We start from the raw sequence: 19,103 nt of genomic DNA, 5'->3' as shown, positions 1-19,103 counted from the left end.
CACATTGCTTACAATACTCATGTTTTTCCATTTTCACTTGGTCATTTTTTGGGTCTGACAAATATTTCAATTAAAATAAATGAAGTGGGTCAACAGAGGAAAAAATACCAATAAATATTAAAATGTTTAATTGCATTAATATTCAAAACAAAATAAATACAAAAACATAATTTTCATTTGCCAAAGTGGCAACAATTTTATGAATTATAACACTCAGAAATGTGGAGGAAGAGGGGGAGGGACTCTGGAAAATTAAATGAAATTTCATTTTTATACACAGTTGAGTATCAACTGGTATCAAACTTTTAGAAACAATCTGAAATATTTGTCTCAAGAATCCTACAAATATTTATTATCTTTGTGGTTGTATTTCTACTTCCTCTAGGTGAAATAATCACAAACGTTCATTAAAACTCCTGTTGCAGAGTTATTATTCACAAAAGTAAAAAATGAAAATATGCTAAATATTCCCAAATCAAAACATGTAAATAAATCTGACAATATGTATGATTGTATAACATCCTATTTTTTAGTAGTATGTAATTAGAATGGAACTTACTATAAAATTAAATGAAAAATAGAATCATAAACATGTAGGATATAATCTCAATTTACATACATGTATTGAAATAAAGACTAGAAGGAAATGCATCAAAATATGAACTGTAGTTATCTCTGAGGTATGGGACTAAAGATGATTTCTACATTTTTTCAACATTCCTCCCTAATTTCCTACAATAAACACATACTAATCTTCCAATCAGGAGTGGACATTGTTTTGTTATAGTAATTTGTTGCTCTGTCAAAGTATTTAGTTCACAGGCAGTGGTTGAAAATACCATGGGAACACCTTTGGTCAGTGTTCTGCAAAATCCTTTAATAATACTGACAGTATCCTCTAGATGAACACCCACAGGCCCTGTTTCATACCACACCATAGTGACTGCAACTGTTTTGTAGTCCCCAAACTGGATTTTGTGGTCTGAAAATAGGCTAGCATGTCGAAAAGCAGGGCTGTCCCCCACAACTCAAACAGATGCTCATTGCAAAAGGACTTCCATGCTATGCTAAAACTTAACTACTGATCTCTGGGACATAAATGGACATAAATCAAAACCTAACTTAGCCTGATGATCTCCCCATAACTTTTCCTCTTATCTTTTTTTTTTTTAATTTTTTATTGTGGGTTGTTCAAAACATTACAAATTTCTTGACATATCATATTCCACACTTTGATTCAAGTGGGTTATGAACTCCCACCTTCACCCCATACACAGATTGCAGAATCACATCAGTTACACATCCATTGATTTACAAATTGCCATACTAGTGTCTGTTGTGCTCCACTGCCTTTCCCATCCTCCACCCTCCCCCCTCCCCACCTCTCCCCTCCCCTCCCCTCCTCTCTCTCTACCTCCTCCACTGTATAACCCTGAGGGTCTCCTTCCATTACCAGGCAATTATCCTTCTCTCTCCCTTTCCCTCCCACCTCTCATCCCTGTTAAATGTTAATCTTCTTCTCCTGTTCTTCGTCCCTACACTGTTCTTAGTTACTCTCCTTATATCAAAGAAGACATTTGGCATTTGTTTTTTAGGGATTGGCTAGCTTCACTTAGCATAATCTGCTCTAATGCCATCCATTTCCCTGTAAATTCTATGATTTTGTCATTTTTTAATGCAGAGTAATACTCCATTGTGTATAAATGCCACATTTTTTTTATCCATTCGTCTATTGAAGGGCATCTAGGTTGGTTCCACAGTCTTGCTATTGTGAACTGTGCTGCTATGAACATCGATGTAGCAGTGTCCCTGTAGCATGCTCTTTTTAGGTCTTTAGGGAATAGACCAAGAAGGGGAATAGCTGGGTCAAATGGTGGCTCCATTCCCAGCTTTCCAAGAAATCTCCATACTGCTTTCCAAATTGGCTGCACCAATCTGCAGTCCCACCAGCAATGTACAAGTGTACCCTTTTCCCCACATCCTCGCCAGCACTTGTTGTTGTTTGACTTCATAATGGCTGCCAATCTTACTGGAGTGAGATGGTATCTTAGGGTGGTTTTGATTTGCATTTCTCTGACAGCTAGAGATGTTGAGCATTTTTTCATGTACTTGTTGATTGACTGTATGTCCTCCTCTGAGAAGTGTCTGTTCAGGTCCTTGGCCCATTTGTTGATTGGGTTGTTTGTTTTCTTATTGTCAATTTTTTGAGTTCTTTGTATACTCTGGATATTAGGGCTCTATCTGAAGTGTGAGGAGTAAAGATTTGTTCCCAGGGTGTAGGCTCCCTATTTACCTCTCTTATTGTTTCTTTTGCTGAGAAAAAACTTTTTAGTTTGAGTAAGTCCCATTTGTTGATTCTAGTTATTAACTTTTGTGCTATGGGTGAGCAAGGGTTAGAATAGACTTCATGACTTTCGCTGAATGGAGAATATGATCAAGAAAATGCTGACTGCCCACTGTGTGCATGGCATGACACTGAATAAGGTGTACCTCTAATTTGACTCAGCAAAATGAGGTTGGTTAACACATTAATGAGCCTATGCAGAGACTGCAGATGCAAGCAAAATTGTCCATAAGCAAGTTTAATGCTATAGTAAACTGAGAAAAGGAACCCAAGTAGCTCATAAGTGTTCCCTTGTAGGTGATAAATGACCTTTCAAGTTGAACCAAATGCTTTCACCTTTAAAAGGGCAGGTGAGCAATTTTGCATTTACAATGAGCTTTATCTATGTACAGAAAATGTCCCCAAGTTGCAATTCCCTTTGTAGTTGAAGAATTCACTATTCCATGCTAATGAATTAAACAAAACCTAACGTATCCTAATTTGATTTTGTATATATCTACTTCATGCCATTTTACAGAATAAAGGTGAAACACACAAAAAAAGCATTTTGATATATAGATAAACTCCTTACTTACAAAGAAGTTATATAACAAAAGTAAATCAATTATTTTAAATGTTCAATATATTTTACTTTTTAAATCAATATTATAAATGTACATGGCAAACAAGTAGTATAGGGAATATTCAAATGAAAAGCAACCATCTAGTGACCCATATATCCCCAGTAAGTTCTCCCACTTTAAAATATTTTTGTTATTATTTTTAGGACATTAAAAATACACTATGGTGGGGCTAGGGTTGTGGCTCAGCCATAGAGCGCTTGCCTCGCACGAGTTAGGCACTGGGCTGGATCCTCAGCACCACATAAAAATAAATAAACAAAACAAAGGTATTGTGTCCATCCACAACTAAAAAAATTTAAAAATACACTATGGTTCTTGATTAACCATTTGAAACTTCCTTATTTTATACAACATTTTATACACACACCCTTCAATTTGGGGCAGAGAATCTGATTTATTGAGATGTAATTTACACTTGGAACATTCATCCCTTTTAGTGTGAGCTTTTGTGAGGTTGACAATTGCAGTTCAATCATCCCTCCCTCTCAGATTTCCTCTCACTCCTTCTTAGACAACTCCTCTCCCCACCAGCTCCTGGCAAGCTATGTTTTTGTTCCTATACTTTTGCCTTCTGCAGAGTGTCAAATGAATGTAGCCTTTTGAGTCTGGCTTCTTTCATTTGTCTGAAGTCATCTGAGATTCATTCATGTCTTTGCCTACCTCTGTAGTTTTTTGAATGAATGAGTGTGCTTATTCATTCACTAGTTAAAAGACATTGGTTCTTTTTTCCCCCATTTTTATGGATTAGAAATAAACTTAATAAACAATTAATATAGAGGTCCTTATTTGAAACAGATTTCATTTCTCTTTGCCATATATCTACAAGTGGGATTACTATGTGGTGTAGAAAGTGTATGATTAAATTTATATAAAATTGCCAGAGTTTTCCAAGTGGTTGTACCATTTGGCATTTGCATCTGCCATGTATGAAAATTCCATCTATTCACATCACCTGAAAACTTCTTATTGGGTTGTTCTTTCTTTATTATTGAGTGCCAATAATTCTTTGCATATTTTGAATACAAATGCCTTATCAGATAAGGGTTTTGCAAATATTATGTTTCAGCCTGTGGCTTGTCTTTTATTCTCTTAACAGCCTCATTCAAGGAACAAAAAACATTTTTTAGTTAATTTTTTATTTATATATGACAGCAGAATGCATTACAATTCTTATTATACATATAGAGCACAAAAATTTTAATTGTAATGATGTCTAATTTATCAGTATTTTTCTTTTTTGTTTGGAACTTTTCATCTAAGAAGCAAAATCTAACCTAAAATCAAAAGATTATCTTCTGTGTTTTCTTTTAGAATTATTTTTCATAGTTTGAGATTTTATCTCTGAGTTAATACCTTCAAGGATGTAAGGTATGTTTGGAGAGTTTTGTTTGTTTACTGATGTCCAATTATTCCACCATCATTTATTGAAAAGAAATGTCCTTTTTCTATTAAATTGCCTTTTTACCTTTGTTTAAAATCAACAGATGTACATACATAGGTCTATTTCTGGTTTCTTTATTCTATTGCTCTCCTTATCCAATGTCACAATACAGGTTAATAATTCTTGAAATAGGTACTGTGAGCATTCTAACTTTGCTATTCTTTTTTCTTTTTCAAAATGTATTTGTTTATTCTAGTTCCTTTGCATTTTGATATAATATTTTTTAATCAGCATGGTGGATTTACAAAAACTTGTGCTAGGATTTTGATAGAAGCTTTTACTGGGTTTCCTTATGTCTATAGCACATCGGGGATAATTAATGTAATGACAACATGGAGCCTTTGGTTCTGTGAATAGAGTAAATGATCCCGCTAATTCAGATTTTAAGTTCTTTCAATTGTGTACTGTACTTGAGTGTTGTCATTTAGTTTGCATATTTATTGGTAATGTCATTTAGTTTTTATTCTTTAGTATGTTTAAACGATGAATTGTAAAATTGGATTTTTGAATATTGAACCAGCCTTGCACTGTCAGAGTTAATTCCATTTGATCATATCCTATTCTCTTGTTATTAAATTGTGGCTCAATCTGATAATATTGGTCTGTAGTTTTCTTTTATCATGATGTCTTTTCCTAATTTTGGATTTAGGGTAATGCTGATCTTAAAATGTGAGGAAAAAACAAACAAACAAAAAAAAGTGTTCTCTTTCCTTCCCTGTCTTGGAAGAGTTATGTAGGATGGACATTGCCTTCCCAAACTTTTTGATAGATTTCAACAGGAAAGTCCTCTGAGACTGGAGTCTTTCTTAGATGTCAGAAGCATTGAGCCATGAAATGAATGTCTTTAATGTATGTTCAGGGCCATTCATAATTTATAATTTCTGGGGTGGTCTTAAGTAATTTGTGTCTTTCAAGGAATTAGTCCATTCTAATTTAATTTTTGAATTGGATATAATGTTTTCAATGTTCCTTTGTTTTTACTTTTTCTGTCTATATAGTATGTAGCGATGTCACCTCTTTCACTTTCATTTTTTAGATTTCCCCTTTGTATATGATCTTTATTCACAGCATACTCAGCGTATCTTCAAAAACATTATAATATTCCTCATGTAATATAAGGAACTAAATTTATATACCACCAATACTTCCTTCCCATCACTGTACTAAGACTGTCACACATTTTACCTATGGATATGTTACAAATTCACAAAGATTTGCTGCTTTTTATTTTTGCTTAGAGAGTCAATGAATTTTTGGGGTGATTAAAATGAAGTAAAAAGATGTATTTTATATTTATCTTCATGTTAGCCATTTCCAGAGATGGTTATTTCTGTAGGTTATTTCTCTTCTGCATCCAAGATTCTATGTGTTATTGTATTTATTTTATCTTTAAGTTTTTTAAAAAATTCTTACAGCACAGATCTCTGAATAAAAAATTATGTTTTTATTTATCTGTTATTTTTATTTTTCCTTCATTTAAAAAGAAAACTTCATGTTGTATGAAATATTGTGTTGGGTAGATTTTTAATTGCTGTATTTTAGAGATGTCATTTCATTGTTGTCTGTTTTGCATTGTTTCTGATTAGAGTACATATAAATATTAAAATGATTCATCCACATGTAATAGCTCTATTTTATTCAGGATGCCCTCAAGATTTTCTCTTAATTGTTAAATGTCCTCAACTTGAATATCACATATCTTATAAAGTTCAGGAGGATAGGTGTTTATTCTGATTGGTTCTTTAAGCTTCTGTGATTACATTTCATTAAATTTGAAAAATTATTACCCAACATTTCTCCAAATATTCCCTCCATCCTATTCTCTTTCTTTCTCATATGGGATTCCATTCACACACATATTTTGCTACTTCGTGCTCTCCCCCATGTCTTGAATGTTCTGTTTTACTTCTTTTGACTTTCCCTCTTTATCTCCTGATAACTCTCACCTTAGTAAAATAAGAGTAAAATCAGTTTAAAATAGTATAATTTTATGATTATAAGGCAATTTCCATTGGCTCATCTTCAAATTCATGACTCTTTCTTTGGCTGTGTTGAGTCTACTAATGAGTACATCAAATGTATTCCTTTTCTCCTATTTTCATATCTCGTTTTTCCATTTTATACTTTCTCACATTTCTATCTTTCTGCTGAGATGTCACATAGCTTCATGCATATTTTCCCACTGTAGACTTTAATTGTAATCATTTTAAATTTCTATATTATTTTTGTAATATCTGCATCATATTACATCAGGTTTACGGACTGGTGTCTTAAAAATAGGGGTTCTTTCCTTGGTTATTTGTGTGTCTCATAATTTTTGGTTGATGTAAATATATTCTTTATAGACTGAATTATACTATCATAAGGTCTTCACACTTAAATTGGGATATGTCAAAGTAAAGAGGGATGTGTGAAGTAGGAAGATTGAAGTGTTAGGTGTAAAGGGAAAAGTACAAAATAGTACAGTATTGGCTCAAAATGGACAATACATTAGGCTAAGAGTAACCTTTAAAAACAGGTAAAAGGTAGAATTGAGAAATAAAGAAAGAAAAGAAAATGGAACACTAAAAAAACTAGCCAAAAATAAAATAAAATAAAAAGTTAAAAAACAAACAGAGGAACAATAAAGAAGAGAGACAAATAACAAGATGGTAGGCTAAAAAGTATACCAATTATTACACTAAATGTGAATGGGCTAATTAAAAGCAGACTTTTTCATATTATTAAAGCACAATGATCAGGAAACATTTATATATGCCATTTGTGAAGGATGTAGTTCCAATATAACAACATAGATAGGTTATAAATAAAAGTGTGGGGAAAATATTTATATAAATACTAAACGTAAGAGAGTTAGTATGGTTATATTAACATTAAAGTAGACTTTAAGATACAGAATTTTACTAAGACAAAGAATTGCATCTTATAATAATTATATAGTCATTGTCTGAAGAAGACATGACAATTGTAAATGTTTTGCATTTCTTGTATTTTAAAACTATTTTATTCTAGTAATCAAATAGCTTTAAAATACTAGAAATAAAAAAATAACAATTAAAAAAAACAGACAAACCAAAAGGCATTGTTGTAGATTAAAAAAAAAACATACTTAGTAAAAATATACACAATCTGAGGAGCATTATCAACAAATTTGACCTAAATTGGTATTTACAAAACAATACACTTAAACAGCCAAAGCTAATCTATGGAAAAACTAAAAACAGTTCATGCCTTTGGGAGTAGGGCATTGAGGAACAACTGGGGAGGGATTGAGGAAACTCATTGTGGTGACATTAATCTTTAATATCTTGAAAAATATTAGGTGAATGCATTTCTTAAAACTCCATAAATAAACATACAGAACTTGTGAATGTCATATAAATATTTGACTGAATGAAAAAATGTTAGCAAATATTGAACTCTGCAGAAAAATATGTATGTTGAAGTACATAGAAGGAAGTATATTGCTATCTGTAATTTATTTAAAAGTGCATCAATAATAATGTGTATTAATGTCTATAGAGGAGGAAAAATGAAGATACATGTAATAAGGCAAATATAATAAAATGACACTGGTATAATCTAGTTGGTAGTTAGGTGGTAATTGTAAGATTCTTTCAATTTTGATGTATATTTGAAAAGTTTTATGATAAATCTGAGGGGACATTAAAAGTGAAAAAAAACTTTCAAAAACAAAAATAAATTTGAATTCTTTACCATCAGAACTGAAGTACAATAATCAAAGAAAAAATGAACTGGATGTAAACTGGAATCTGTACTAAGTTAACAAGAGCACTGGAAATGACAAATAGGTGGGTAAATAAAAACGATTTCATACATGTTTTAAAATTTGTTTAAATATAATCAAGTATTTAAAGTCAAAATAATAATAATGTATTTTGATGTTTACAAAATATTTTAAAAGTACAATGGATGAGATTCATTGTACAAAGGATAAGAAAGAGGAACTGTAGGTATGATGGTAAGGGTTTTAAATAAACTATGATAATTTACAATAAACCTGCTTCCTGATAATTCCAAAAAAAATTATACCAATTTAAATATGGATATTATAAATTTTGGAACAATCAACTAAAAATAAAAGAGGTGTAGCTTATAACCCAATCAAAAAAATATGTAAGACTAATAACTAGTCAATTAAACCAAATGAAGATAAGAGGAGAAAGTGAAAAGAGATAAAAATAACAAATAAAATTAATGTATTGATAAATACATTAAATGTATATGTTTTAAACACTACAGTGAAAAAGCAAGAATGTAAGATTCAATGAGAAAGCATAACTCAGCCATATGCTCTCTACTAAAAAACAATTTATATCTTTATAAATAAGTAAGGAATAAGAGGAAGGAAAATCTATAAAATGCAGACATTCAGAAATCTAGAGTAATTTAAAAATTTTAAAAATAGATATGAAAATACTCACCATAGGAAAGCTCTGATGACTATATTGACAGAGTAGACTTCAAGGCAAAGAGCATTATCACCAGTGATGAAGAGAGACATGCCATAATAATACTGCCAGGGATAAAGCATATTTCCTAATGACAAATATTCATCAAGGCAACATAACAAACCTACGTAACTATGTACCCAATAGAAAAAAATCTCAAATACATAAAACAAAAATTGTAAAAGGTAAATAGACAAGTGCTGAAGTAAGTTGAAGATGTCAACAATAATCCTTCAATAATTGGCAAAAACCAGGTAACAGAAAACCAGTAAAGATATAGTAGTGTGAATAAAATTGTCAAACAACTTGACTTATAAAACATTGCATTCATCAAAAGCAGAATACACATTATTTTCAAGTATATTCAATAGTTCAGACACAAACTGAGCTACAAAGGAAGTATGAATGAATTCGAAGAACATATATCACACAGGTTATCTTATTTCACCATCACTGAATTTAAACAAGAATATAATCATAAAATGCTGGAAATTGCTAAAATATTTGAAAGTTAAACCACAGACACCTAAATATTACACAGACACCAGAAAGTTAAAAAGAGAATAAGAAAATATTCTCAATGAAAATGAAAACAGAACAGATCACAATGTAGGGAGGAACAGAGACAGTTGCCTAGAGGGAAAATTTAGAGCTTGAAATGCTTATAATTAGAAAAGAATAAAGATCTTAAACAAAAGGTTTCAGAAAAGCTCAGCAAACTGTTGCCCATAGGCTGGCCCATTTATGAATAGTTTTACTGAAATCCAGCAATACCTATGTGCAGATATATTGTCTATGATTGCTTCTGCACTGCAAAGCTGAATTAAGTAGTTGCCACATTAACTACATGGTCCTCGAGTTTGAAATATATCCTAACAAACCCTTTTGGAAAACAACCAACACTAATCTAAGATACCACCAAAAGAAGCTAAAATAAAAATGAATAAATTTAACCCAAAGTAAGTAGAGAAACAAAATAAAATAAAATCAGACAATAAGAAAATAGTATTTATTTGAATCAATAAAATTGATAAACTTCCAGTTAGACTGATAAGGTAAAAAGAGAAAATTCAAATTCCCAGTGTGAAAAACATAACAAGGGACATCACTACAAATCCTATAAGTATTAAAAATATTATAATGAGATAATATGAAAAACTCTAGAGTAATGGCAATATCCAAAGTAGAGCTGGGCAAAAGCAATTGTATAGGAGAATCTTCATCATGATTTAGCCAAACTCTCAATCCGTTTAAAGGGATTGTTTTTAACGTAGTCAATTTTTTTTCACTCTGCAAAAAACAATACCTCTTAATATAGCTAGAGAAACTGGAGAAAAGGACAACTTCTAAAAAGAGAGTTTCATACACTTACATATTTATTATCCTATAAGGAATCCTCTGTTAATTATATAATTATTCTTTCTTCAGTCTTTCAAGCTCAGTGCATTGTCTATTTCCTAGAAATACTGGATTGTAAGTGGAATTCAAGTGAGAATACCATCTCACCATGACTATCAGAGCAGGCAAATGTTCACAGAGTAGAATTTTTACTCTTGGAGAGTGATAATGGGAATGGTAGAAAAGAAAAAAAATACACTTCTAGGGGAGCAGGCCAGGAAAATGTCATCAGATAAAATTGTGAGATGTGATGAGTTAATACTCTTTAATATATTCTGGCTCTGTTTTAAAACAATCTGTTTTTTAAAAACTGTGTTAATCTGGATTACCACTCTCTTAGTTGACATCTCTTGGATAAGCATGCATTTATGAAACTAAACATTTGCATTAAAATTATTGTCCAAGTCTGGATGAAGTGGATTTTTTTTCTAATTCTAGTTTTATCACAGAGTCTTTATTTCAATCAATCTTGAAGTTGCACAAAGAAATTATAAGGCACTTAATCAACATACAGAAATGTGACATTTATCACTGTCCTTATACCTTACCATGAGGTAAAGATGACAAAACAGATTGGGGAAGGAATGTGTTTCACTTTCGAAATTTGAGCATCCTAATGATTTTCTTGATGTGAAAAGTTTAATGAAAAAGTAGATTGATCTAATTTGGGATGTTTAAGTCATTGCAAATTTAAATTGTTCAAAAAAAATAATAAGCAAGCTCTTGAGTCATACTGAATGATTCACCCATGAATTCTTGAGGGGTTTAATTTAAAACAGCTCCAAAGAAACATGCCTACTCTCTAAGACACAGAAGAGAACAACAGAAAAAGGAAGTTACTCTAGAAGAGAAAAAGTGAAGTATCAGGACAAGACAGAGCCTTGTTAGCCTGGCTGGCCAATCAGAGCTAGTGAATTCAAGATGTGCAAGGGAAGTAGCAAGGTGTCTGGCCTCTTTAGAAATAAAGTCTTCCTTCTCTGTTTCATACTCCTACTCACCTCCTCCTCTCTCTTTATTCTGGATCTCTGAGTGAGAGGAGTAGTGATTTGTATTGTTCAGATTTCAGGGGACCAAGTGGCCCACATGCTTTTGGGATCTAACGTTCAAACCACAAGAATGGCACAGGGTGCAGGGTTATGGGGTATCCTACCTCTTTTCCACAGCAAGTGTGGGAAAGGTAAGACCTGTTTCCTTATAGAAGAAACCCAACCATCCTTCTCCACTCTCTCTGCCTTTTCTCACCTGGTAGCCACCCCTGATATTATTGCCTAAAATCCTGCCACAGTTTCTATGAGAACAGGACTAATGCAAAGTGTTGGAAGTAGAGATTCCCTGCTCCACAGCCTCTCTGGCTTCATCTTGACAGGCACTGGATAGCCTTTCAGGATGGAATCACAGTGTCAGGATCCAGAATTCTGGCTTTTCATAGTCCCTGCTTCGTTGCCCTTAAGCTATTCCGTTGTTAAGTATTAAGAAAAGGAAATGTATTGGAATTCTACCATGCAGCTGTGAGCCAAAGGACCAGGTAACAAGAGAATATAACTTTTCCTCACTTCATTCTATTTTTCTAGATATCTCCTTCTGAGTGGGGGAGGCACCTAAAGTCAAAACACTATTAGATATTACTAGGTCCCTCTAATAAGTGTCATTTCTGTATAAGTTAAGAACATACTACAGTTTCTGAACATATTTTTCTTTTCCTTCTTTCCTTCTTGTACTGGGGATTAAATCCAGGGGCTCTCTACCACTGATCTGTGTCTACAGCCCCCTGCCACTTTTTTTTTTTTTGGTAAGTCAAGGACTAAATTCCTGAGGCTGACCTCGAATTTGTGAACTTCTTGCTTTAGCCTCTCTAGTCGCTGGGATGTAAGCATGCACCATAGCACCTTGCCCAATTTCTTAAATAGTATAAGGATAAACCTTGAAAATTTGACCATTGACTAGAAATTTTAACATCTAGAAGGTCAAAGCAATGAAAAATCCAGAAGAAACTTCAGAGATGCAAGTGATAAAGTATGATACATTGTACAATCTATGCACTTCTATTTTTGCTTTTTTTCAATTACTATTAATTCTTTCATTTTATTATTCATTAAAATGAACTCTTTATATACATGTGAACATATCTGCAAGAGATACTTAAGGATGCATACCAACAGGTGTCTACCTGTAGGACACTCTTCACTATAGATCTCAAAATGAAGACCATACTAATCAGCTGGTAGCTGAAATGCTGGTCAAGAATTTGCAAGAACACAGCCTCTGACTGATGTTCATGCATCCTGGACTCTTTGCCATAGGATTGTAATACTCTTAAAAACCTACTCCAAAACCACAAATGGTCTCAGATTAACAGGTTCTGCCTTTAGGGCTCAACAGTCTAACTCCTACTCTGTCCAGTTTCCTCTTCTCTTAACCTCTGAGTTACAATAAGAAATGTAAATACTGGCAAGGAAAAAAAAAAGTTCAGTATCTACTACCTGGAAGCATTTCCTCTAAAAGAGAAACATAAAAGTTTATTCAAAAAGAAAACCACTCTAAAAAATGCATCTGTAAACAATAGTTTTCAAAAGATGGTAAATTTGGGGAGAACTGACAGTTTTCATGTAACCATCACTTCCGGGAGTCTAGAAAGTTATTTCTTTCAGATATACTTTCATGTTAAGATACTCATGTTAGGTTGGGAAAGTGTAGGTACTCTCTCCAGTTCATACAGAAGTTGTAGCACATCGTGTTCAAAGAATTGAGAGTGACCCATCCTGAGACACACATGGGGACGGTAGCAGAGTTAGAACAGAAGTTCTAAGAGACAAGACAAAGAAAATAGGTCTGCACTCCTCTTTTTTATAAATGATCCAGGAATATGTGTACAAGGAACATCTCATCTTACCACAATAACTCTTCTATGTTGGGTTTCCAGATAAAAGTACTGAGTATCCAGTTAAGTTGGAATTAAATAACAATTAATTTTTAATATAGATATGTCACATGAAACAGCAGTGAATTTTCAATATAGGTATGTCACATGTCACATTTTTTACACACTTATACTTAAAAAATTCAATGTTTATCTAAAACGCATTTTAACTGGGTGTTCTATGCTTTATTTACTAAATCTGAGAGTCTATTCAATGTGTCTTCAAAAATTACTTGTAAATGCCCTCGGCTCACAACTTTTTACCTTCAACCCACACATACCCCCTGAATTCCAGACTCACAAAATTAATTGCTCACTGAACACCTCTGTGTCTACTGGGCATTTTAAACTCAACAGATTCCCAACTGAGCTGCTATCTGCCACCATGCCCTTCCTCCCCCCAGACCAGCTTTTCCTGCAGTCTGCCCCACCCCAGTTAAGTTTCCATTCATCCATTACTTGGATCAAAAATTCAATATCATCCTTACCTCCATTTTCTCTTCCATTTCAAACCCTGTATGAGTTTTGCAATTCAGATGAACTCTATATTTCATATGCTTTAAGTTTAAGGCTAAATAATGGGTTTAAGCAGTACAGTCAATGAAGAAATAAATCCCCAAGGGTATTTGCACAGTTTTTTTTTTCTGGGCCTGAGATGTCTTGTCCTTGGAATCAGGGAGTTCTTGCCACATTTGTGCCCATGGACCAAGAAATGACTGTACTTTAAAAAGGGCAAAGGTGGCAACATCTTTTCATTTATAAATTCAGCCCTAGTGTTTCACTTTCACTTCCAAAAGCACCACTGAAAACTTTTCATGAGAACTGTTGTTACAATTTTAGAGTAAGAGCATATAGCTTTCTGGACTCTCAATACATCTTTGCCAACCAGATGACAAAGGAGTTTTATGAAAGTAGAAGAGAATGTACACAGTATATACTGGCATCATATCCAAATCAACACTTCAAGGTACAGATCTCCTGAACATTTATTGCCAGTTCTTTGTTTAATATAAAAAAATGGTTAATCTGAGGCTATGTCAGGTCTGTCTTATCAAACATCAAGAAATATAAAGTTTAGATAATCAGAACAAACTAATTTTCAAAAATCAATTCCAGACCAGTAAGTAGTTTTTCGTAGTTTCCACCAGCTGTTACCCTCTGAGATTCTCAATGAAGAACCAATGGTCTATTCTCTACTTTAATGCATGTTATCTGCAAACATGACAGTAATACCAGAGAAAAGCAACTAAAGCATAAAGAGGTTTATAGTATTTTCAGATATTTATGGGCTGGTGTTCAGCAGAGCCAAATTGAAAGCCAGCACTTTGTGTCATGAAGCTTTGCTACCTACGTCAGCATGTCAAGAGTAACACCTCATACAACATTCTAACAAGGGTGAGTTCATATTCATAAACATCTAGCATGTTAATAATGTAACTTACAAAAGTGGCCAGGTCAAAAATAAGGTAGGTACCCATGTGAGAAAACGAATTGAAAAGATGAAGAGTAAAAACTACCTTGAATTCCTTTACCCAATAACCAAAGATTTGTACAAAATTTAGAATAAATGACAGAGGTAGCAATATATATCGTTTATGTGGAACACAAAAGGATTAGGAATTTCTTAAAGAAATTTAATAATTGCATTTGACAAAAAAGTTCATTGTAAATTTCAATTTTATAATTACCTCTCTAGTATATTGACACATTAGCTCCATATCATGCATTTTTCTTAGATTTCATATTTTGAGGGAACAAATTTGAATGAATGACCTAATTTTTAAAAATTTTTGTTCATTTCAAAGTCAAAAGTTTCCATAACTTTCCATGCCTTGTCAAGAACATAATGGGGCATGTTTTATTCTGTTGGTATGCCCAGGTCTCTAAAACTTTTAAAAGATTCTGTCATATGGTGAAATATTCCTTTCAAGCCTAGATTTTTAAAAAATTGATTGTTTTTTCAGCATGTCTGAAACCTAGTTATTAGTTCCCACAAATAAAAGTTGTATAGTCAGCCTGTAAAAGAAGTTTCATAGATGCCCAGTCAAAGCTGTCATATCTGAAAGACTATCTTTAGGTGTGTGAATGTGTTTGTGTGTGTGTGTGTGTGTGTGTGTTGTGGTGTGTTTATTGTGGTAGGGGGGATAAATTCTATGAAATTGTCAAGAACACTTTCAGTATCCCAATTTAGTAGTATTTTCACCCATTTCTTATAAAGACTTCCCATGGTTGGTTTTCTTCACACTGATGAATTGACTAACTCCAAATGCACATGTGTCACTTTATCCCATCATCTTCCCGTCAGTCTCGTGGTAACTCTGCTTTCCAAAAATACAAATCAAATGCTTTAACCCTCAGATTTTATCAATTAATAATTTCCAATTATCTATTTTTACTTGAATATTTCATGATTTACTTGTATTTACTGATTCTCTCAGGTCATTTGAAACACTGAAATATATACATGACAGCAATCATACTATTCAAAATATTCTCCTGCACATGGCACCGAGAGGAAAACTACCCACCCTAAGTATAGCTATTAATGTCAAACAGATTGTCATCTGGGAAAACAAAAATGCATCAAAATCAGCTTCGGACAAAGTACACTCTATGGAAAAACACCAGGTTTTTATGTGCAAATGTCTTCAATGTCTGATTGAAATGTTTAAAGAATGAGTTAGCAAGGAATCTGTTCCTGGTCTGTGTAATCCAGGACAATGTAATAAAAACAGTTTCAAAGCTAAAAGGTTTTTAGTTACAGCCGACTATGATTTTACCAAAGATGCATTTGCCCCAGTTTCTTGTAAATATTGTAAAGAAACGTTTGGATTCTAGCTTGGGTCGAGGGCTCTATTTAGCCTATCAAGGCACAGACCTGTTATAAACGCTGGGGCGCTTGCCAGAATTTTTTTCCCCAGAAACTCTGAGTAAAGATCGTACCTCGAAAGCAATGTGCGTTGCAAACCCCGCAGATTTAAGCTCCTACTCCTGCCTCCCTAGCTTGGCACCAACGGCTTCTGGGATATCCTTCGCCTCCTAAATTTCAAACCAAATTGCCAAACCCTACCACCATAATGCCACCATCCTTGCACAGCCCTCAGGGGCTCAGCATAGAGTCTCCCAAGGGCACTTGCAGCCTTCCACGTCCTTGCAGGGTAAATTCATAGTGCTACCAGCTCCCAGCTCAGCACCCACCTACAAACGCTCTTGTACTGATTCTGCTACAAACTGCCCCCAAATTAGTCACCCACCTCACCCCTACCCCACGTCCGGGACTTTTTTCCCTTCCTCCTAGTGGCTTTATATTCAACACACCTGTCTACTCCTACGGCTGCCAGACGTCAGGCGCCCACGCTGTGCCCCATCCCGCGCCCCCTCAACCAGACTGGCGCTTCCACCTCCGCCCCGCGGACGGTCAGTTTACTCCGAGCACCCTCTTTTTCTCGCCCGTGTGCTCACCGCCCCCAACTCCCACCCTCAAGAGCGCAGGTGGAAAAACACCCACTGTACCTGCCGAGAGTTCGGCGGCCACTGCAAACAGCAGGAGAGCCTGGAGGAGCGCTGAGCGGAGCGCCGGGGTCATGGCCACTCGGCGGCCGCGCTGGGGCTGCGGGGCCCCAGAGTTGAGCAAGGCAGCTGGGACAGCGCGGGCCTCTTTGAAGTTCCCGGGGCGCGGGAGGGGAACGCAGCCCCGACACCCTTTTGAAGTGTGCTGTTGACTCTAGTCAGTGCGGGCGCCCCCCTCCTCTGCCACCCCCATCCCACGCCCCCTGCGGCTGGCGGTGCGCGGCGCTCCTACCACTGGCCCCAGCAGCCGGCTGGGAGGGGGCGGAGGGGGGGTGCGACAAAGCCCGCCCCTGCCGCGCCTCCACCCCCTACGTCCTCTGGCAGGCACCCGGCCAGGTGCTGAGGGACAGGCGGGCCAAGGCGGCCGGATGGCGGGGCAGTGAGATCGCCCAGAGTCAAGGTGAAGAAAGAGGAGGTGGTGGGAGAGTGGCACTGAGCCCCCAAGGCTACTCGGTGAGTGGAGTCAGGACAGGAGGGAAAATCCCGTCGAGACTTTAGGGAAACTTAAAATTAAGCAGGAGTTGCTTTCTGGTGATCTGCTCTATGGTCTCCCTAGAAGATCCACTCTTCCAGGTCTTTTGACACTCGTTTATTTGTCCAGCTTAACTAGAATGTAACTAGTCTGCGCCTTGAGAATACCCTCTGGTGTTCCTGCGGATTTGTCCCACCAAGTCCTGGATGTTTGTGCGTTAGTGGAAGTGCGCCCTCTCTGTCCATCCCTGGAAATGACCAATTTCCCGACTGCCTTTGGGACCTACAACTTTGTCTGGTGTCTTTCAGAAACCCTCTGCTCTAAGAATGGCGACCAAACTGGGCCACCTACACCAGATGATGTCATCATCTGCAATGTGTAAAAGATTTTTAGGACCCGATCTAGAAAGGTATCTCAGCAGCTATAATTTTAGCAATTGAAGATCTGGGGAAAACATTATACACACCAACAGGGAGAAGAAGTGTTTAAAGTAATATATTACAAGCATTACTTAAAATATTACTTAAACCCCTAGAGGTTTATTGTTGAATAGAGGTGCTTCCCGTCTAAATTGTGACTCAAAACATAAGGGCAACATTATCAATTGAGAGAAATTAGCCTATACTCAATGCAGCTTGAATATAAAAGTGAGTGGAATTATTTTCATGTGAACGGCACGAAAAACCAAGAATACAATACTGATGCTATTACTGCTATTAGAGGGTTCCTTGAAAAGTGATTGAGTCATATAAATTAATTGCTTTAGAGGAAGAGATGACGTGCTTCTTCACTTAGCTCAGCATTAAATAGTGAGTGTTCTTTATGTCTATGAAATACCTATTGTATTTTTAAAAAAAGTCAGGGTGGCTGGGGCTGGGTATGTAACTCAGTGGTAAAGCATCGGTGGGTTCAATCCCCAGTAACTAAAAATATAAATGGCCCTATTGTCAAGGGGCCATTTTGTCATTGTCACAATATTGTAGACAGGATGGTTGTTGAACTTTGAGGCATGAGGGTGACAGTCCCAAGAATATCTACCACCAATAACTTGTGTGAATCAAAACATTCCTAGGTATAAGAAAGACTTATTCTCATTTAATTCTGGATACAAACAAACAAACAAAAAATGGAGTCGTGGGACAAGCCAGGGACCTTCCAAACACCCACAAAGCAGATGCTTTAAAATATACGTATATAAAAGAAGCAAGAAATACTGGGACATATATTTTGACTGCCTTGGTTGCTCATTATTTGGTAACTATACCCTAGATTGTGATAGCCAGTTGGATCATGAGAGTTGGAGCTTGAGGAAAATTTAGTACACTCTCTGGGTCTGCTTCCTTAAATAAAAATAAATGGTACTTAATTCCTCCCTATTTCTCAGAACTACAACTGGATTTAAAAAAGTAGTATATGTGAAAGCACTGTTAAACTATAGGCATTAAGTAATGTCAAGTGTTTACTCCCCACATATTTATTTTGTCTTGAATGCAGTAAGCAATGTCCTCTGCGAGTTGGAAAGCTCTTCTTTTCTAAGAAAGCAAGGTTATTATACCAAGAAATCTGATGCAGAATAACTCAATATTCTGAACAAAAGCATTGCTTTCCTCTTAGTCAAATGGTGCATTGTCAATACAGTATCTACTAACCAATGTGAATATTGAGCACTTGAAATGTAGCAGACCAAATTGACATGTACTGTAAGAGTAAAATACATGCTAGATCTCAAAGAATTAGCAAAAAAAGACCCACAAGACTGTAAAATACATTATTAATGACTTTTACATTGCTTACAAGTTGACATAATATTTTGGACAGATTGAATTAAATAAAATACAGTTGTGTACTTCATAACAACATTTCAAT

General features: G+C 35.3%; 1 protein-coding gene across 3 annotated transcripts in view; it reads right to left on the bottom strand.

The window, feature by feature from the left end:
• Acvr1c (activin A receptor type 1C) overlaps window positions 1-16,975 on the bottom strand; it is a 69,241-nt gene extending 52,266 nt beyond the window's left edge. Inside the window, exon 1 of one of the 3 annotated variants that reach the window (XM_071619166.1) lies at window positions 16,709-16,975. In XM_071619166.1, the coding sequence (XP_071475267.1) occupies window positions 16,709-16,781 (73 nt within the window). In that variant the 5' untranslated portion in view covers window positions 16,782-16,975. Of the gene's footprint in view, window positions 1-8,853; window positions 8,877-16,708 lie in introns of those variants that run through there. The other 2 variants (XM_027938003.3, XM_071619167.1) reach the window with 2 other exon arrangements.
• Window positions 16,976-19,103: the final 2,128 nt, after the last annotated feature.

The sequence above is a fragment of the Marmota flaviventris genome, chromosome 11 (genome assembly GCF_047511675.1).
Source record: "Marmota flaviventris isolate mMarFla1 chromosome 11, mMarFla1.hap1, whole genome shotgun sequence".
Lineage (NCBI taxonomy): Eukaryota > Metazoa > Chordata > Mammalia > Rodentia > Sciuridae > Marmota > Marmota flaviventris.
The sequence above is the reverse complement of the archived record's forward strand: the minus strand, read 5'-3'. Positions and strand labels throughout refer to the sequence as shown.